Raw genomic sequence first — 22,283 nt, forward strand, 5'->3', positions numbered from 1 at the left:
ATTTATTGGGAGACTGAGGAAAGATAACAGTCATTAAAAAGTGTAAAGTCAATGAACTTCACTCCTTTACAGTGTCAAAATTTGTCAAGAAGGTGATAAATGCCTAGTAGAAGTAGGCTAAGAATAAATCCAAGGGGGGAAAAATAGTATTTTCTCCAAGTTTTACATAGGTATAAAACACATATTTAGAAGAGAGTGAGAAGGAAGGAGATAGAGGAAAGGGAGAGAGGGAGAACGTCTCTGTTTGGGTATTTAACTTGGAATAAAAATGTTGGCAAAAGATGGGTCTGAAAAAGGCAAGAGGATTGAAAATTCATTACTTAGTAAATTGCCCTTAAAACTTTGTAATACAAAATGTTTGACTGTGACCCCACATTCACATTTTCTGCCCCCTTTTAAGTAACCTGGAGCTTTATCACCCAGTATCCCATCCTCCCCTCCATAAAGGCCTGCCCTCTGATCTTTTTTGTCACACTAGCATGTTAATGACATTGTAATCTAAGGAGTTACCCTTCCTTGGAGGTGGGCATTATAACTGGGGACAGCATCCTACAGTTAAGATAGGAAGACATGCCAGAGGGTGGGGAAAGGTCTGAGGCTGTCCTCTCTTTTTTCTGTCTATCCCGTCCTCAATCATATTGGTTATCCTTAAACCTGTTTGTTAAATTAGGCATGACAAGACACCAAGAAAGCAGTACAAATCTGGTTAGCCCCTTCACTTAGCTAAGATTAAATCTAGAGGTTTTCTTCCTTAAATAAAGCTTGTTGTAGTTGTTGAAAGGACACAGTGCAAAGAGGAGCAGAAAAGAAGTTCTTAGGAAATGGTAGGCACATAAATGTGCTGGCATTTATTAATCCCTCTCTCCTTTGGCTTTTGCATCTTTTGGTTCAGCATTTATCACTTCAAATATACCCCAGCACAATAGCTATAGGACAAGCGGGGTTCTTCACCTTTTTTCTTTCACGCACCCCTTACTAAGTCCACACTATACTGTATATTATTTAATAAATAAATATATCGCACCCACACCAACACATCCCCACAAGAATAATGCTTTTCTGAATTTCAGTTCAAGCCCGTGGACCCCTTATTAAGAGCTCCTGCTATAGAATCCCCAGATGAGGAGATGAAAAGCAGTCAATTCCCATCCATTCCCACCTGAGGGACTGAGGGGTCAATCCTAGGTCCTTCCCTTATGGGAAATGTTTAACAATGATAGATACTTGACATTTATAATTCACTGTATCCAGTTGTTCATTCTGCTTCTCAATGAATTAAATAACTGCCTCATGGTTACCCAGTGATTCATAAATCTAATGACTGGATACTTCTAGTACAGGATGTCTTCCACTTGGCATAATCTCAGCCTTATCAACCCACCAGTCACTGGTGGGAGTACCTCTAATAGGGTCCATGGCCCATGCTTCTCCCTCCTCATCCACATCTTGTTTTCCTTTGGGGAAATGCACCCTAATCACCCCATTCACTGCCCTTGTATCCACTATTGGATTTTGCAGCCTTTGGTTGGTAGGCTTGGTTGTTATAATGCTAGTACAATGAAGCCCAGACATTTAAATTTTGTTTAAGCCAAATAGTTTTGTTCAGATGTCATGATAATGAACACTCTGGCTACAAGGTGTAAAAGTGTGAATGACTGAAAATCCATCCTCTGTAAAGGATAAACATGAAATGGACATACTATGGTGGTTTCTTACTGTGTAAAAAGGAAAGTAGTTATAACTAGTTAAATGCTACTTTATATGGAAAGGAAAGCTTAAATGCTTGGGACTAACTTAAACCTCACTGCTCATGGTAGACGATCTATAGGTCAGAATGTGTGCTCTGAAATGTGCCTTGTTTGTGAACATGAATTTGCCTGGAGCTTTTTTGACTCTACTTGCCTGATTCCCCTGATAATAGTGGATATGATATTTACAATCAGGCTGCTTCCTGTGGCCAGGGAACAGAGGAAAAGAAATTGCTGTCTTGCAGCATAACCTTTATTAGCCTGTAAACTCTTTGAGGATAGTAGTAAGTCCATGAGATACTCCTTTCTGTATCCTGGAAGTATGCCTAAAAGAGAAAACTACTTGATTAATTGTCCTGAGTATGGTGCTCCAAACACACGTCTCACTTGGGCCAATAATGTTCCTTATTTTAAATGAGACAATGTCATCTTTTTTTTCATAGTGCAATGGAATTAAAGGGTACCAGTCTGGGGGAGCTCTGAAGCAGGCCTGCCTGGATATAGGGTGATAATTTTGGAGATCTCTGTCATAACAAGATAGGACCTGGTCATTTAGGGAAACAAAGTAGACACTATTTTGAGGGTAATCACAAGTGGCCTTTCTGTGATAACTATCTTGCTGAGTGCCCACTATGTGTTAAGCACTGTTCTCATATGATTTCATCTTTACAACTTAAAAGTAGGCATTTTCTTCATTTATATATGAGGAGACTGAGTGAAGCTCAGAGAAGTTAAATGAATTGCTCAGAGTCACAGCTAGTGGGCAGTGAATCTGAATCTGGAATTTAAACCCAGCTGTATCCAATTGCAAAGCCCCCCTCTGCCTAAACCAGGGGTTATTAACCAGGAACCCGCTGGCAGTCTGTGGAAAGATTTCAGGGAGTCTGTAAGCTTGATTGAAAAAAATCAACTTATCTTTAATTTCTCTGACTTCCAACTAAAATCTAGCATTTCCTTCACTTGAAAACATATGCAATATATAAATTACAGTAGTATTCCTTTCACCTGACCTGCAAATGGGTCCATGGAACAAAAAAGATTAAAAACCCCTGGAAAGAGTTCCTGGCACATAGTAAATGCTCAGTAAATATTTTTGGAATAATGAATTTCCATTGTCCCCAATCTTTTCTATCAGCCTGTATCTCTCTGGTTTCTTTTCAGCCTTGGCCTGAAGTTTCAAAGGGACACCACTGACCTATATATAAGGGTTTTTGAAGAGGCCACTGTTAAAATGCAGTGCACCTTTTCTCTGAGGAAGAGTCTGGCCGTTCTTTGACACATTAGCACAGATTACTTCTCTATCATGCAGACCAGTGCACAAGCCCTGGGATTTGGTCTCGTAAATTTGGGCTCGAAAGAGTGAGACACGCTTGGTAAAGCCTATAAACACTGAGGGAAGGGACAAGGCCAGAAGAAATTGTCTGAAGACAGACTTAACTCTTGAAAAATTTTCAAAAGGGGCAGGCACCATTTTCTCCTGGGACGCATTTGCTAAATTAATAGAAACCAAGCCCACCGACCAGGTCATTGCATTGTTTGGGACTCTAGGGCACACCATCCAGGATTGAAGGGCTCAGACGAGCATACCCGCCTAGAGCCCCTGCCCTCCGGGCCAAATCTCCGGGTCTCCGCTTAGGCGGGCCCTGTGGCTCCCAGTGCCGGAGTCGCCCGGCCCGGTGCCCACAGGCGGGCAGGAGCTCGGAGGCCATTGGCTGGCGCGCTGGCTGCGGAGGGGCGGGGGAGCGCCGCCGAAGGGGACTGTTTGCTCCTACGGGCTGTAGATGGAGCTGTCCGGCCCCGGCAAGGGGGAAGGCGCCTGGAAAACGTTCTTCTCCCTGGCCGGCCCGAGAGGGGAACAGCACTCCCAGGATGCAGTTTGTGTCAACACGGCCGCAGCCTCAGCAGCTGGGCATCCAGGGCCTGGGGCTGGACAGCGGGAGCTGGAGCTGGGCCCAGGCTCTGCCCCCGGAGGAGGTCTGCCACCAGGAGCCGGCGCTGCGCGGGGAAATGGCCGAGGGAATGCCTCCTATGCAGGTGGGTGCTGCCCCCGCCCCCACCGCTATGGCTGCGGACGCCTCCGCCGGTGGGGGCGGGGCGGGGCCGGCCCGGGAAGTTGCCCGCGGTGGGACCTGGCTGGGCTGGCCGGGTGCTTCGGCGCTGCTGGGCCCCGGCGCGGGACGGGCGCCATGCAGCACTTGGCACTCCCGGGAGTGCGCCGGCCATCAGCGTGCTGGAAGGGACCGTGGAAAGCCTCGCCCAGCCCCCTCGTCGTACAGACGTGGAAACGGAGGCCCCAGATGGGACAGGGCAGTCGCCCAGGCTCGCGCGGCGAGGCGGAGGGCCCTGAAGCAGATTCCTGCTTCCCGCCGAGCCCCCGAGGCCGGGCCTGGAGCCCCGCGCCCCGCCGCGGCTTCGGCGCCGCCACCTTCGCCCGGCGCCCGGGACTGGGCGCACCCGGGAGGCCCTGCCGGCCCTTGCCGCTCTCCGCGCGCCGTGGCCGTTCCCAGAGATCGGGGTGCGGCCGGGGCGTGAGGAGGCCTAGTGGGGACTCAGGGGAGACGGCAACAGGGGGCAATTCCTGGTACCCGACGGAGCCGTGACCCAGTGTCCTGGGCCAGTGGGAAAGGTTTCTTGGCAGCACTTAAGCCCGGTCCGCAATTTGTATGCGGGTATGCATTAGCGGGTTTCCATCAATGCTTAAACTGCAACCAGGTTGGCGAAAATATTTTTTAAAAAATATTTTACTGCCTTTTTCAACAAAATACCTGTTATTCACTTTTCCTTTGCACCGGGTGCCAACTAGGGAAGGGGCAATTGAGAGGTGACTTTGACTTCATACCACTGGTTGACAAAGTTGGCAGGACAGTAGAATCACCTGAACAGCTTTTAAGATTCCTGACACACAAGCCTCATTCCAAACCAATTAAATCAGAAGGGGAGTGGGGGGTGGGGAAGCACCTGTATTTCTTAAAACTCCGTAAGTGATTTCAGTGTGCAGACAACTTTGAGAACCAGTGCTCACACCACAGGTTCTAAATCACTCTTCCAGAGTGCGGCCAACTGCCTTTTATAATTTTGTCTAGTTTTCTCCTGTTACTATTTGGTCAGGCACCAAAAAGATCGACATCCTCCCCTTTTGAGCCACTGCTTTCAATCTGCTTGAGGCTTTGTAAACAGATTTTTAAAAGAATTGTGTGAAAGGTAAGAGGAGGTGGGTTCTGAGAGATGGCCTGAAGAGCTTCTTAAGAACAGTGTATCTGAGCTGGCCTTTGGGCTGGAACTCTGTGGAGACCTATCCACCAGTTTCCAGGTTCTCAGTTGTGTTCCAACAAGTTAAGCCAGGAGTTAGCTGTGTTGTATTTGATCATTTTTCAGCTTTAGTCAACAAATATGTGAAAATTAAAGGGGGTCCCATGATGTTCTAGACTTCCCCTGTCACCTCTTATTCCCTGCTGTGGGCTGGGCCTGAGTGAAGCCTGAATGAGCCCGAAAGAATGGCTTTGATGGAAATCTCTCTACCACTTACTTAGGAAGGCCTGGGATTTCCAGGGCCATGCTCTTTTTCTCCCACATCATAGAATGAGACCCAGGAACCTGTGTGGCAGTCATAGCTGCTCTAGGAAGGGTGGTTTATGTGCTTGTCCTGGGCCCTGAGCAGGACAGGATGAGCCCAGATGACCTCAAAGCAACAGATTTCCAGTTTTCCCAATCTGAGGGCCTCTTCGCCTGCAATGGGGAAGAAAGAAATTGACACCTTCTCCTTTTCCCATTGTGGAAAGGAGAGCCGTTTTTTCAGCTGATGCTGTCACCTGTTAAGGCCCAAGTGCACATACAGTTATGGGGTCAGTTCCCACATCAGTGAAAAGCTGTCCACTCCCACTTCTTCCCTCTTGGCCATAATAGTTCAACTCCCAACCAGCACCAGCAGGCCTCACTTTCCAGGGTGAGAGCCCTGCTCTGGAAGATAAGCAGGGAGGCCCCAGGCCATGGGATACCCCCTCCCCTAGGAAGCAGGACTGGGACGGGGATGTTATATTTTCTTCTCAGTCCCAGCCTGGGGACCTCAGGGCCTGGGAGCAAGGACTGCCCCCATTCTCCTCCGTGGTGAGGGTCATTTTTTGGTGAGGGTCCTCTTCATGTTGGAGGAAACAAAAAGCTGCTCATCTCTTCTTCAGTTTGAGCTCTCTGATCCTCTCCCTTTGCTGTGGCCTTGACAGCAATGGTGGCGGCAGCACTTACCTGGAAAATGTTTTTATGTTACCTGGAGTACTGAGAGCTGTTCCAGTTGGCAGTGAAGTGAGGCACTGTGGAAAGACCAGTCATTTATCTGTGCCTCAATTTTATCAACTCAGAAGCAGAGATAATCATTCTTGCCCTAACCTGCTTTATAGATTGCTAGGAAGATTAGTCTATGATAACTTGCATGAAAATCCTTACTTTGAAAACAAACACGCACACACACAAAACCCAACTAGGCAAATAGAGATTTTGTCATAAAGTTTAGCCCTTGAGGAAAGCCTCTGTTCTAATCAAGAAAATAGTATATGACATTTTAGGCCAGAATCCACAGCCTGTTTGACTTGCTGAGGGTCAAGGTGGGTGAAATAGTGACCAGGTTGACCCCTGCAGACAGGAAATGGGAAGGTGGTTATTTGGGTAGCTGGCTGTTCTGACTATTGCTGGGGGTGCTAAAGGGCCATAGCCTGAGGATGGGGGCTTTGGCAGAAGAACAGAATTGATGGTATTGGATCCCCTGTTGTCTGGCTGCCCTCTCACCTCCTACACGGGGTCTCACCCTGGGCTTCTCCCTCTGCACACAGGCTCAGGAATGGGACATGGACACCCGGCGACCAATGCCTTTTCAGTTCCCACCCTTCCCCGATAGGGCACCTGTCTTCCCAGACCGCATGATGCGTGAGCCCCAACTGCCCACGGCGGAGATCTCACTCTGGACCGTGGTGGCCGCCATTCAGGCTGTGGAGAGGAAGGTGGATGCCCAGGCCAGCCAGCTGCTGAACCTGGAGGGGCGGACGGGGACGGCAGAGAAGAAGCTGGCCGACTGTGAGAAGACAGCGGTGGAGTTTGGGAACCACATGGAGAGCAAGTGGGCAGTGCTGGGGACCCTGCTGCAGGAGTACGGGCTACTGCAGCGGCGGCTGGAGAACATGGAGAACCTGCTGCGGAACAGGAACTTCTGGGTCCTGCGGCTGCCCCCGGGCAGCAAGGGGGAGGTCCCCAAGGTATGTAGCAGCCCCAGGGGCAGCCATGGCAGTGAGGAACAGCAAAGGTAAACTAAATCCTTGATTTCCTTTCGTCAGTCCTCTTGCTCTCTGCTGTCTAATTTCAGTGACTTCTTAAAGCCCCTCTCCACTTGAGTAACTGAGGCCCGCCTCCACCCCCATTCCCTACAGGGTCTGCATGTTCCTGGTTCTGAGCCTTTGCTCTCACTAATCCCTGACCTTCCCTGAATTGTCTGGTTGACTGTCTAATAAATCCCTGCAGCTCTTTACTGCCTTTTGTTTTCACTTGATGTTTGTAAATGACCATATGTCACCAGTTATCTTTGTATCTGTGTGTTTGAATATGGCTGGAGAAAGCCCTGAAACCTCATAACTGGAATCATTTGAAGTCATACTCACCAGCCTCAGGTGGGCCCTTCTCACCATTTGGAATTGGTACTAAATCTCCTCTTTCACTTGCTCTTCCACTCTCCTGGATGATTTCAGTTTCCCTTCTCACTTCCTCTCAGTTGAAGATGTTGCTTTCTATTTCACTGGGAAAATGAAATCACTCAAAAAAGACATCAAGGTGCGGCCACCACATTTACCCATCTACCTGCATGTGCCCTTATGTTCTGCCTGCCCCTGTTGCTGTGGACTCACTGTCCCCTTCTTCTGTCTGAGACCAACCACTTGCAGCCACATCCCCTTTTCACCTGCTTGAGGAAGTTGTCTAGCAATCCTCCCCTTTCTCCCCTGCATCATCAACTTTTCCCTCTCTTCTGGAACATCCCATTAGTATGTAAACATTCTGTGATGTGCCCTTCTCTGTAATAAAAAACCTCCCTTGACCCCTTGGATCTTTCCAGTCATTGCCTCATTTCTCTTCTATGTATGGCAGAATGCCTTGAAAGAGTTGTCTGTGCTTGCTGTCTCCACTTCTTTTTCCCCCATTTTCTCTCCTTCCCCCCTCCTTTTTTTTAAGAATTTGAACCTAGGACCTCATACATAGGAAGCAGGTGCTCAACCACTGAGCTAAAACCACTCCTCAATGAGAATTGTTTTTTTTGTTTGTTTTTAGGAATACCAGGGATCAAACCCGGGACCTTGTATGTGGGAAGCTATGTCTGCTCCCTTTCCCCCTCTTTTTATTATAGATAATTCAAGCATAAACAAAAGTAGGTAGAATTGTATAATGAAGTCCTGTCATTCAGCTTCAACAACTGGCCAATCTTGTTTCATCTAAATCCCTACCCACTTCCCCCTCTCATTTTATTTTGAAGCAAATCCCAGACATCATTCATTTAATTTGTAAAGATTTCATTAAGTAGCTCAAAAAGTGAGTTCTCTTTTAAAAAGCAGCCACAATATTATTACTACCTCCACACCACCACCACAACAACAAAAACTTCAATGTACTCAAATATCCAATCAGTGTTCCCATTTCCAATTGTTTCAGAAATTTTATGGTTTTTTTTCATTTCATCAAATCAGGATTTAAACAAGGTCCATTGGGATTGATATGTGTCAAGTCTTTTTAAATCTATAGATTCCTCTTCCATCTTGTTTATCTTGCCTTGCAATTTATCTGTGGAAGAAACTGCATCATTTGTCCTGTTGAGTTTCTTTCTGTGGATTCTGCTGATTGCATCCCCCGCAGTATCATTTAACATGTTTCTCTATTTTCAGTATTCCAATAAATTGGTGGTTGACTCTTTCTGGAACATACTCTGATCAGACTTTTGCTCCCTCTCCCCCCACCTCCCCATCCATTCTGCTCTTTCCATGCCTCTAAGGATGCCCCTTGTTTTCACACCAGTGGTTGGTCTCAGTCTTCACCTTCCTTGACCTGTCAGCAGCATTTCACCCAGGTGAAATCATTCCCTCCTTGAAACACCTTTTTCACATAACTTCCAGGACACTTCTCTCTCTTGATTCTTCTTCTGTCTTCTTTGCTAGTATCACCTCCTTTGCCTGCCTTAATGTTTGGCATGGTCCAGGGCTCAGTCTCTGTCTTTTGCTCTTCATCTATACCCTTCCCCTCCAGTCTTATGGGTTTAAATACAGCCTACATGCTGTCAATTCCTGAACATATTCTTTTTTTAAAAAATATTTTATTTTCATTTATTCCCCACCCCACCCCCCATTGTCTGCTCTCTGTGTCCATTTGCTGTGTGCTCTTCTGTATTTGCTTGTATTCTCTCATTAGGTGGCTCTGGGAACCAATCCTGAGACCTTCCAGAGTGGGAGAGGTGATCATTCTCTTGCGTCACCTCAGCTCCCTGATCTGGTGTGTCTCTTACTGTCTCTCCTCTGTTTCTCTTTTTGTTGCATCATCTTGCTGCGCCAGCTCTCCACATGGGCCAGCGCTCCTGCACGGGGCAGCACTCCTGCGCGGGACAGTACTCTGCGCAGGCCCACTCTCTGTGTAGGCCAGCACTCCCAGTGGGCCAGCTTGCCACATGGGCTAGCTTGCCACATGGGCCAGCTTACCTTCACCAGGAGGCCCTGGGCATCAAACCCTGGTCCTCCTATATGGTAGATGGGAACCTAATTGCTTGAGCCACCTCCGCTTCCCTCCATGTAGTCTTTTCCTCCCACTCACTCTCTTTGTATCTTGACCAAACTTCCTTCTTGAATGCCAGATTCATATCCCTACCTGTTAATTCAACATCTCCACTTAGATATCAATAAATACCTTAGCTCTAACATGAACTCTTGATCTTCTGCCTGTAACTTGTTCTACTCAGTCTTCCGCCTCTCCTTATGACAACTCCATCCTTTCAGTTAGTCAAGCCAAAAGTCTTGGAGTCATGCTTGACTCCTCTCGTTCTCACACCCTACTTCCAATACACTTGCAGATTTGATGTGAATTTTCTTCAAAATATATCCATAATCTGACCACTCCTTACTACCTCCACTGCTTTCACCATCACCTGGGCCAAGTCACCTTCATCTCTTACCTGGTTATTTCCATAGCCTTCTTACTGGTCTTTCTGTCTCCATCCTTGCCCCCTGTATGATCTGTTCTTAACAGAGCAGCTGGAGTGATCTTTTTAAAATTTATATCAGCCATATTACACCTCTGCTTAAAACATCCAAATGGCTTTCCATCTTACTCAGAATAAAACCCAAAAATTTTTCAGTGGCCTATGGTCCCTTCCGCCGCCTTTCCAACCTTCCAATCTCTGCTGCATTTCCTCTTGCCGGCTCCTTTTTAGCACATTGACCCCCTTGCTGTTCTGCCTACCTAGCACACATGCTCTTTCCCTGGATATCTGCATGGCTCCCTCCCTCCCTTCCATCAGGTACCTGCTCAGTTGTCACTTTATCATTGTGCCCTTCCATGGCCACCCTGTATAAAATAAGCTTCTTTCCTCTCCCCCAGCATACTCTTTTCTCTTCCTTTGTCCTAACTTTCTCCAAAGTACCTGTGCCATCAAACACCTTAAATAGTTACTTTTTTTTTTTATCCCCGTCTTTTTGGTTTGTTTTCCCTGACCAGAATGTAAATCCCGCTTAGTTCACTGCTGTGTCCCCAGTGCCTAGAACTGTACTTGGCTAATGGTTGGTATTCCAAAAATATTTGCTGAATGAATCTCTTCAGCTGGAGCACTGACACTTCAGTGTAAGGGACTGGGTCTTATATGTCTTTGTATTTGCTGAGGCAACGAACCCAATTACTTTGCCAGAGAAAGTGTTTGACATTTATTTATTGAGGCTTCAAAGAATTGAGTTTTAATAATGGCTTTGGTTCCTCTGTAAAATATTTCCTGGCCACTACAGCCCACAGAGACTTGCTTTCAGTGTGACATTGTATATTTTGCTTTTTTAGTATAATCAGCATTTATTAACAGCCTGTCCTTTTCTCTTGTCTGTACTTCATTCATTGACTTGATGGCTTATCCTTACATGTGTTACATGCATTGGATTAAGTGTTAGGTCTGTTGAGCTGACGTGTGCTGTCAAGAAGTGATGGAATGCTCATGGGATGTGGAATCAGAAGACTTGGGTTTGAAACTTGGCTTTGCCACATGCTGGTTTTCTTATCATTGGACAAATATGTTTTCGTTGTCTGAACCTCTTCAGTTTCTCTTTTGAAAGAAGTAAAGTATAAATAAACAAACAAGTAAATTCTCAGCTGGCCCCTCTGAGTTTCAGTGTTCCCATCTATCAAATGGAGTTGTGAGGATCAACTGATTTTTGTTTATGGGAAAACACTGTGGAAATCATTGTATTATCTATTGCTGTGTAACAAATAACCTCAAAACTTAACAGCCTAAAACAGTAAATACGAATCATTTTGGAGTTTCTATGGGTCAGACATTTGGGAGCAACTTAGCTGGCTCTCAGAGTCTCTTATGACATTAGAATCAAGCTGTTGGCCAGAGCTGCAGTCACCGAAAGCATGACTGGGTTTGGAGGATCTGCTTCCAAGCTGCTCCCTCACTAGGCTGTTGGCAAGAGGTCTCAATTCCTCACCATCGGGACCTCTCCAAAGGGCAGCTTGAATGTCCTCATGATGTGTGTGTTGGCTTCCCCCAGAGTAAGTGATCCAAGAGAGAAACCAAGACAAAAGTTCTCATATCTTACATGATCTTGTCTTGGAAGTTGTATACTTCCAAGAAGTTGTATACTTCTGCTTTATTTATTTGTTAGAAGCAAGTCAATAAGGCAAACCCACACTCAAGAGAAGGAGATTTAGGCTCCACCTTGTGAATGGACTGTCAAAGAATTTGTAGACGTATTTTAAACTACCATAACCATGACAAAACATGGGAGTTAATCAGTGATGTTGGCCTTAGTTATAATTCATCTTGTACTCTTGGGGGCGCTAAGTATGTTCTCTTAAGCTGTCAGATTCAAGGAAGGATATTATCTCTCAGATCCTTTGTGCTTCTTGTATTCTATTGTATCTATTAGTTGAATTGTTCATAGTTCATAGATAGTCTTTTCTATCTAGACTTATAGACTACCTGCAACCTACAACTATGTCTCAGACTTCTGCTGAATCCCAGCATAGTGCTGGGTACATAGTAAGTCTCAAAAAGTCCTTGGCGAAGTTTTAAGAAAGTGATGTCTGTTTCCAACTGCAAGAATATGATTCTAGAGTTTTGATCCTCCTTAGAAATGGTGAAGGGAGTCAGAGATGTTGGTATATTTGAGAAAATAATGAATTTGTTTTTGTCTATATTTAATTTGAGAAACTTAAAAGATGGTTAAATGGAGCTACTTGGAAAGCTGTTAAAATATGAACTTTGAAGGGAATAAGAATAGTTGAAGGATGTCATCTGCAAAGAGGTAACAGTTGAAGTTGTGAAGAGTGAAATTGCCGGGGGAAAAGTGACGAACAAGAGAAGGGAAATGAAAGAACCTTGAGTCCTAGGTGAGGTGGAAGCAGCAATAAAGGAGACATGGGCCAAGAGGACAGGAGGCAGTATGGTTATGGAAACCAAGCAGGAGAAAATTCTAGGACAGAGGCATGTGCTCCTTAGTGCCAAATATTTCAAAGAGGTCAGAAAGGGTGACCTTTATGCAAAGGGTGTGATTTCAGAGGTTGCATAGACTTTTTTTTAAAGGGGTTAAAATGTATGTGGATTTCAAAGAAGAAAACACATAATATGTCTCTCTGGATGTTTCCAGAGACTAGAAAGAGGGAGAGGATGGTAATTTGAAGTAGCAGAGTTAAATGAAGGTATGTCCTTAGATTAGGATGAGCCTGAATGGAAAGAGCCAATGGAAAGGGAATAACTGAAGATGTAAAAAAGAAAAGATTATTTAGACTAAGAGACTGAGGGTAAATGAAGAGTACATATGGAGGAGTTTGGTTTTGACAAGGAACAGAATATTTTAGCATCTACCGGAGATGAAAACAGATAATAAGAAAGTGGAGGAAGGCGAGTTGAGAATTTGGGAGAGTGAAAAAGTTTGAAACAGAGTGTGGGAAGATGGTATGGTAGGAAGCTCCAGGAATCAGTCCCTCTACCAGAACAACTATTAAACAGGAGGGAACTGTCTGAATCAATTATTTCAAAACTCTGGAGTCCAGCATAACACTGTAAAGCATTCAGGGAAGAGCAAGAACAAGGGCCTGATAAATTATGGTAAATATCAGTAAATTGCTCTCTCTGCTCTACAGTTACTGGCACCCACCCCCCACCCTCATGGCAGGCAGCAGTGCTGGTGCCAGAGAAGGGCATAAAAATTCCTCAGGTCGATCACTGATCACCTTTGTGCCCAGCTCTGAGGATGGCCATTGTTCCAACCTGTCCTGTACAAAAGTGACGGAGGAGACTTAAAGACAGTCTGCTTCCTCAGAGTTGCAGAGAACAGTTGAAGGGCTTCATTGGCTGGGAAGGGGCCAAGTCATGAAAGTACAGCTTTGGGGGAGCCATGAAAAAGTTCCTGGCTTCTCCCTCACCTCCTCCCCTGGGAAGTTTGGGGCTGGCTGCACTCCCTTTGTGGATCCCTGGCCTTGTTCTAACTGAGAAAAACTGACTTGGAAAATTCCTCTATGGCATACCCTATCCCCACACCTAAAATCTTCCCTCCAAGCAAAAGCAGCTTTAGACAATGAAAGCAATGGCCTGGGCAAAGGCTTCCCTACTTTAAGTCCTGCAGTAGAAGACCCTGGAGAAGGAGAGCATCTGTTTCCTGAGAATTAGAAGGGACATTCAAACTCCTGAAAACAGGGAAATTCCTAAGGCCACTAGCAAGCACAGGCCCAGGACAAGACACAGGCCCAGAAAAAAAACAGGGAGAACCCTGCACTTCACCTTGGCCTGACCTTCCTGACGGCAGGGCTGACTCTGATGGAGAGCACCAGCCAACACAAAGCCAATTTACAAAGATGGTGAAAGGTGTTTTTTGCTTAGATTTGTTTGGTTTTGTTAGCTCCTGACACTCAAAAAAATCTGTCATATCATCAGCTGCTTAGAAAACCAGGAACCAAACACCTCAAGGAGTAAATCCCAGAGCTAACATTTTAAAATATTAAAATGTACAGTGTGCAACAAAAGAGTACAAGACAAAGAAACAGGAAATGACTTATCCAAAGGAAGAGGGTAAAAATCCAAAAAACACCAATGAAGAAGAATGTGTGGAATACCAAACAGAGCTTTTAAAAAATGATCTTAAAAATGCTGCTTAAGGGAAGCGGATTTGGCCCAATGGATAGGGCATCCGCCTACCACATGGGAGGTCCAGGGTTCAAACCCAGGGCCTCCTGACCCATGTGATGAACTTGCCCATGTGCAAGGAGTGCATCCCGTAAGGAGAGCCAGCCGGCGCAAAAAAAGTGCAGCCTGCCCAGGAATGGCGCCGCACACAGAGAGCTGACACAGCAAGATGACGCAACAGAATGAGCACAGATTCGGGTGCCGCTGACAAGAATACAAGCGTTCACAGAAGAGCACACAGCTAATGGGCACAGAGAGCAGACAACTGGGGGCAGGGAGAAGGGGAGAGAAATAAATTAAAAATAAATCTTAAAAAAAAGTGCTGCTTAAGGAGGTGAAGGAAAATACAGAGAAAGAACTAAAAAATATCAGGAAAAAAGTGAATGAACAATATGAGGATCTCAATAAAGATATAGATATTTTTCAAAAAAGAACCAATCAAAACTACTGGTGTTGAAGAAAAAAATAATAAATAAAAAATTCCCAGAAGGGTTTCAACAGCAGATTGGAGCTGACAAGAAAAAATCAGCAAATTCAGGACAATTGAAATGAGTCAGGCTGAGGACCAGAAAGAAAAAAAATTATGAAAAGCGATAATAGCTCAACAGAAACCTAGAACACCATCAAGTGTACCAATATATGCATTACAAGAGGCCCAGAAGGAGAAGAGAGAAGGGCAGAAGGAATATTCAAAGAAATAATGACAGAACACTTCCCAAACTTAGCAAAAGATGAGAATGTGTTCATCCAAGATGCCCAGAGTACACCAAACAGAATAAACGTGAAGAAAAATATGTCCTGTCACATACTGATTGAACTGTCAATTGCAAAGGAAAGAAAAGAGTTCTGAAACCTGCAAGAGAAAAGCAATGTGTTATGTACAAGGGAGTGCCAATTAGATTAAGTGCCAAATTCTCTCAGAAACCATGGAGGCAAGAAGGCAGTGGGATGAAATACTTAAAGTGCTAAAAGAAAACAATTGCCAACCAAGAACTTTATATCCGGCAAGACTTTCTTTCAAAATTGAGGGGGAAATTAAGACATTCCCAGATAAGCAAAAACTGAGGGAGTTCATCACCACTAGACTTACCCTACAAGCAATGCTAAAAGGATTTCTTCAGACTGAAAGGAAAGGACACTACATAGTGGTTCAGAGTGACATAAATAAAGATCTACAGTAAAGTTAACCACATGGGTAATTATAAATGCCAGTATTATTGTATTATATTTTTTGGTATGTAACTCTACTTCTTACAGATGCTAAAATACAAATGTGGTTTGGGACATACAATGCACAAAGATATAATTTGTAACAAGTACAAAAAATGGGGGCTGGAAGGATATTGGAACAGTGTATATGTATGCTATTGAAATCAAGTTGGTATCAAATCAAATATTGTTAAATATTTAGGATGTTAAATTTTAACACATGGAAAACATATGGAAAAAATATGAAAAATATATTTAGATAAAAATAGGTACTCAATATGGTACAATATAAAAAATTAAATATGAAAGCATTAATGGAAGAATTAAGGGATAGAATAGAAATGACTTACAAAGACTTAAGAGCAAAATGGCAAAAGATAGTCTAGCATTATTTGTATTGACTTTAAAAGTAAATGGATTAAATTCTCCTATCCAAAGGCAGAGATTGGCAGAATGGATAAGAAAGCATAGCCCAACTATATGCTGTTTATAAGAGGCTCACCTTAAATTCAAAGACATAAGTAGTTTGAAAGTGAAAGAATGGAAAAAATATAGCATACAAATAGCAACTAAAAGAGAGCTGGGTAGCCTTGCTAATATCAGAGAAAATCACCTTTAAGTAAAAAACTGTAACAAGGGACACAGAAATTCACTGTATACTCATAAAGGAATCAATTCAACAAGAAAACATAACATTTATATATATGCATCCAACAGTAGAGCCCCAAAATGTATAAGAAGCAAATAGGACAGATTTGAAGGGAAAAATTGGTAGTTCTACATTAATAGTAGGAGATTTTAATACAGCACTTAAAACAATGAATTGAACATCTAGGGAGAAGATCTTAAGGAAATATAAGCCTTAAACATTACTCTAAATCAACATGACCTAACAGACATATATAGAACACTTCACCCAACAACAGAATATGCATTCTTCTTGAATTCATATGGATCACTCTCCAGGATATACCATATTTTAGGTCACAAAACAAGTCTTAATAATTTTAAAATATTGAAACAATACAAGATTATCTTCTGTGACCCTAATGTGATGAAGCTAGAAATCAATAGCAGGGAGAAATGAAAAGTTAAAAAATATGTGGAAATTAAATAACCAAGGGGTTATAAAGTGGAAATCACAAAGGAAATTGGGAAATATGTTGAGGTGAATGAAAATTAAAATGCAGTATATCATAACGTACAGGATGCAGCAAAAGCAGTGCTGAGAGGGAAATTTATAGCTCTAAATGTTTACATTAAAAAAGAAGAAAGATGGGAAGCGGATTTGGCTCAAGTGATTGGGCTTCTGCTTAGCTCATGGGAGGTTCTGGGTTTAGTTCTTGGTGCCTCCCGGAGAAGGTGAGCTGGTACTGTAGGCAGGTGCACAAACTGACACAACAAGGTGATGCAACAAAAGAGACACAAAGAGGAAAGACAATGAGGGAAACAACAAACCTGGGAGCTGAGGTGGCTCAGGTGATTGAGCACCTCTCTTCCACATGGAAGGTTCTGGGTTCAGTTCCTGGTGCTTCCTAAGACAAGCAGACACAGCACACAGCAACTGCAAAACAACAGGAAAGTGGGGGAGATAAATCCTGGAAAAAAAGAAGAAGGATTTCAAATCATAGACCTAACCTCAGAATTGGAAGAACTAGAATAAGAAGCACAAAGTAAATCCAAAGCAAGCAAAAGGAAGGAAATAACAAAAATTAGAGTGGAGATAAATGAAATAGAGAATTAAAAAAAAAAGGATCAACAAAACTAAAATAAAATTGACAAACCTTTAGCTAGACTGATGAAGAAAAAAAGAGAGGATGCAAATAACTAAAATGAGAAATGAAAAGTGGACATTACTATCAACCTCATTGAAATAAAAAGAACTATAAGAAGATACTGTGACCAGCTGTACACCAATAAATTAGGTAGCCTAGATCAGGGGTTCTTAACAAGGGGTCAGTGAGCTTGAATTTAAATTTTTAAAAAAACATTCTTGTAGGGATGTGTTGGTGCAGGTGTAATATATTTATTAAATAATACACAATACAGTGTGGACTTAGTAAGGGGTCTGTGGAACAAATAAGGTTAAGAACCCCTGACCTATTAAAAGATGAAATGGACAGCTTCCTAGAGAACACATACTCCCTACGCTAACTGAAGAAGAAATAGATCTTGACTAACCAATATAAAAAATATATACCATATAGAAAAATTAACTGAAAATAGATCAAAGACCTAAATAAAAGCGCCAGTAAAGAGAACGTGTCAGTAATCATAAACCTCCCCCAAAAGAAAAGCCAAGGACTAGATGTCTTCACAGGGGAATTTTACCAAACATTCCAAGAATTAAACCAATCATGCTTATACCCTTCCAGCAAATTGAAGAACAGGGAACACTCCCTAATTCGTTCTATAAGTCCAACATCGTCCTCATACCAAAGTTACATAAAGATAACAGAAGAAAATTACAGACTAATATTTCTTACAAATTTAGATGTAAATTGCTCAGCAAAATATTAGCAAGCAGTATCCAAGAGCACATTAAAAGAATTATATACCATGATCAATAGAAGTAAACTTCCTCAACATGACATAGATCATATATGAAAAACCCACAGCTAACATCATACTCAATGGTGAAAGACAATGCTTTCCCTCTAAGATCAGGACCAAGACAAGAATTCCCACTGCCACCACTGTTATTTAACATTGTGGTGGATGTTCTAACCAGAATAGTTAGTCAAGAAAAAGAAATAAAAAGAATCCAAATGGGAATGGAAGAAGTAAAACTTTCACTCTGCAGAAACATCATATATATAGAAAGTCACAAAAAAATCTATAACAAAACTGCTAGAGCTAACAAATTCAGGAAAGTGGTCTAGTACAAAAACACACAAAAATCAGTACTGTTTCTATACATTAAGAAGGAGCAATCTGAGAAGGAAATCAAGAAAAAATTCCATTTAAAATAGCAAGTAAAAGAATTAAATATCTAAGAATAAATTCAAACAAGAATGTAAAGGACTTGTACACAGAAAACTACAAAAACATTGCTAAAAGAAATCAGGGAAGACAAATAAATGGAAGGACATTCTGTGTTCATGGATTAAATATCATTAAGACATCAATTCTAGCCAAAATTATTTACAGATTCAATGCAATCCTAATCAAAATTCCAACAGCATACTTTGCAGAAAGTTACAAGTTTATTTGGAAGGGCAAGGGCCCCAGAATAGCTAAAAATATCTTGAAAAAGAAGTACTAAATTGGAAGACTTACTCTTTGTGACTTCAAAGCTTATTAACAATGCTATAGTAATCAAAACAGCATGATACTGGCATACAGATAGATATATTGACCAATGGAATCAAATTGAGAGTTCAGAAATAGACCCTCACATCTAAGGCCAATTGATTTTTTACAAGGCTGCTAAGTCCACTCAACTGGGAAAAAATAGTCTCTTCAACAAAGGGTGCTGAGAGAACTGGATATCCATATGCAAAGGAATGAAAAAGGACTCCTATTTACACTATATACAAAAATTAACCCAAAATAGATCAAAGACCTAAATATAAGCTAATAATATACAGCTCCTAGAAGAAAATGTAGGGAAGCATCTTCAAGATCTTGTGGCAGGCTCTGGTTTCTTAGACTTTAGACCCAAAGCACAAGCAATGAAAGAAAAAATAGGTAAATGGAACTCCTCAGAATTAAAACCTTTTGTGCATCAAAAGACTTTGTCATTAAAGTGAAAAGGTAACCTACTCAATGGGGGAATATATTTGGAAACCACATAAAGCTTAATATCCATAATATATAATGAAATTCTACAACTCAATAATAAAAATACAAGCAATGCAATTTTTAAAATGGGCAAAAGACTTAAATAGACATTTCTCCAAAGAGGATATACAAATGGCTAAAATGCACATGAAAAATTGCTCAACTTCACTAGCTATTATAGAAATGCAAACCAAGACCACAATGAGATATCATTTCACACCCACTAGAATGACTACTGTTTTTAAAAAACAAAACAAAGAAACAAATTACATATGTTGAAGAGGATGTAAAGAATTATGAACACTCAGTTGTTGCTTGAATGTAAAATGGTGCAGCCTCTGTGGAAGACAGGTTGACAGTTCCTCAGGAAACTAACTATTGAATTACCCAGAAAAATTGAAAGCAGGGACTCAAACAGATATTTGCACACCGATGTTCATAGTAGCATTATTCACAATTGCCAAAAGATGGAAGCAGCCCAGTTGACCATCAACCAATGAAAGGATATACAAAATGTGGTATATGTGGTATATACATACAATGAAATATTATTCAGCCATAAAAAGGAATAAACTCCTGATGCATATGACAACATGGATCAACCTTGAGGACATTATGGTCAGTGAAATAAGCCAGACACAAAAGGCAATATTATATGATCTCACTAATATGAATTAATCATACTAAGCCAGTTCAGAGTTAGAATCTAGAAAATAGGTTACGAGAGGATAGATTAGGGGTAGAGAAAGGGGAATTGATACTTGATTTGTACAGATTTTCTATTTGGGTTGATTATAAAGAAATGGGAGTGGTGGTACCACATTATTGTGAGTGTAATTAGCAGCACTGAATTATATATGCGAATGTGGTTTAAAGAGGAAATTTTAGGTTTTATATGTTACTAGACAAAGTACTGCCCACACACCAAGTTAGGCATTTGGTGTGGAACTGTATACCCATAAAGGTATTTTTCTAATTCATACACAGGTACCACATTCACTAGCTTTGTTCTTGTAGAGGCAAGTAAGAAGACTAACTTCTAGGATTTAGAGGATAAGAGAGACTTGAGGGGTTAGATTTCAGATAGAGAATGCAAAGCTGGTTTGGTAGTGATGTGAATGTGGTACACAGTAAAGATGTAGAGAAGGGAAGTTCAGTTATTAAAGTCATGGAAGTGAAACTATTTTGAATGATTCGGTGCAAGGTGAGGCCATGCTGGTAAGTGACTAAAATGAGTATAGATGAGGATCCTTGTGAAATTGAAATAATAGTTTTATCTATATAACAGATGACAATACCTTGAATAACAAGTCACTGACATTAGAAAATGACTCAGGCAACCCCTATTCAACAATTATTTATTGATTCTTTACTATGTGCTTGTAGATGCTTGGGGTACAGCAGTAAACAAAGCACACAAGGATCCTGGAGTTTTAGAGCATGCCTTAGATTTTACCTGTTTTTGTGGGGGAAAAATGAGATGGAACTATACAGAGGTGACCTGACCTGAAATACAGGTTTTATACTACACTTTGCTGGCTGATACCTACTCAGAGAACCTTCCACACCTCTGTCAGTCTGAGTGCCAAGAGCAGCACATTGACTATAGCCTTACCTTTAGGCAACCAGTTTACCTGAAAGTAAAATAAAGCAAGACAGGATATGATTAAATGAAAAAGAAAAAAAAAAAAGGCAGCATTAACTGTAATTGTTACTGGAATCTCCAGAAGATCAAGAATAGAGTGCACTGACTCCACTGAAACTCAACTCACCTGGGCTGGAATTTGGAGGATGAGAAGTAGGGAGCCATGGAGAGTAAAGACTTTAATAATGGAATGGGTCCTAGGGTCTGCAGGTGAAGGGGGAGGTGATGGAGAGGCACCATCCAGGAGGTGCTAGAATAAAACTCTTGCTGCCCCAGGTGCCAGTGACTTTTGTCGACATTGCTGTTTACTTCTCTGAGGACGAGTGGAAGAACTTGGATGAATGGCAGAAGGAGCTTTACAACAACCTTATTAAGGAGAACTACAAAACTCTGATGTCCCTTGGTAAGGACATGTTCCCTCCTCTCTGGTGAACAGTTAATGAAGAGGGCTGTGAAATGCTTATTAACCAACGGTAATACTACCTGGGCAAGTAGTTTCATGTTTATATCTTATGAGAACTCAAGAAACTGTTTATAGTGCGAGTAAGATAGAAGTACTTAAAATACGATAAAAATTAAAATCCCACTGACAGGGCCTATCACCATAGAATTCAACACTACACTATTAATATTTGGAATATAGTAAAATATCATTTTACCTCTCTAACCCCTTACTACAACCCATTAGCCTTAGCTAAGCCAAAATCAGTCTCATGTTGGCATTCAGAGACCAGCTATTTCTGCACTAGAAATTAGGGAATCTGTTGACTTGTTTTCAAGTTTCTCATAAGAGATTATTACCTAATTTACCTCACATAATTGCTACCATCCAGGGGGGACACTCAGGTGGGGATGGAAATTGGGGTAGGGTAGAGTTCTGCCATTTCCCTTGATCTGGAATCACTGATAAACTTCATTCAGCACTTCCTTCCCTCCCAACTCATTTCCAGATGCGAAAGATGCAGCACCCAAGCCAGATGCTCCATCTCAGGTTGAGCCAAGGGAAGAGCCTTGTGTGTGGGAGCATCGTAATCCAGAAGAGAGAGAAATCCCAATGGATCCAGACACAGGTGATGATAGCTGAAAACAGCCCTACCTGCAAGGAGGGACAGAAGAGGAAAAGCCCAACTGTTCCAATATACTCTGCTCACTGGAAGTTACTGTGCATGTGTTCAAGAAAGAGCATCTATTGTGTTGTTCATAGGGACCAGGTCTTCTGTAGTTGAAATTTGGGGGTCACATACAGGGAGAGAGTTGAGGGCCCAGATCCCACTGTTGGTGTTTGTCTTTTGGGTAAAAACATTGTTGCTCTGGAATCACAGGTAAGTTGGGTAGAGAAAAGAGGAAGGGCTTAGGCTTGTGCTATCTCACAGGTCTGCATTGGACCCTACAGAGTGGCCCTAGATTTGGGAGCAGTTGATGTACCCCAGGCTAGGCTCTGGGAAGTTGACAGAGGAGGTAATGGTTGAGTAGTTTGCCTGGCACCATTGCTTAGTGCTTG

At 42.4% G+C, this 22,283-nt stretch overlaps 1 protein-coding gene across 1 annotated transcript in view; it reads left to right on the forward strand.

Annotated features, from left to right (window-relative positions):
- The first annotated feature begins 3,509 nt into the window (after nt 1–3,509).
- Nucleotides 3,510–22,283, forward strand: part of LOC101423087 (zinc finger protein 282) — a 31,827-nt gene continuing 13,053 nt past the window's right edge. The window contains exons 1-4 of the mRNA XM_004484249.5: nt 3,510–3,782; nt 6,569–6,988; nt 21,059–21,185; nt 21,733–21,852. Of these exons, the coding sequence (XP_004484306.1) occupies nt 3,618–3,782; nt 6,569–6,988; nt 21,059–21,185; nt 21,733–21,852 (832 nt within the window). The 5' untranslated portion in view covers nt 3,510–3,617. The remainder of the gene's footprint in view (nt 3,783–6,568; nt 6,989–21,058; nt 21,186–21,732; nt 21,853–22,283) is intronic.

The sequence above is a fragment of the Dasypus novemcinctus genome, chromosome 5 (genome assembly GCF_030445035.2).
Source record: "Dasypus novemcinctus isolate mDasNov1 chromosome 5, mDasNov1.1.hap2, whole genome shotgun sequence".
Taxonomy (NCBI): Eukaryota; Metazoa; Chordata; class Mammalia; order Cingulata; family Dasypodidae; genus Dasypus; species Dasypus novemcinctus.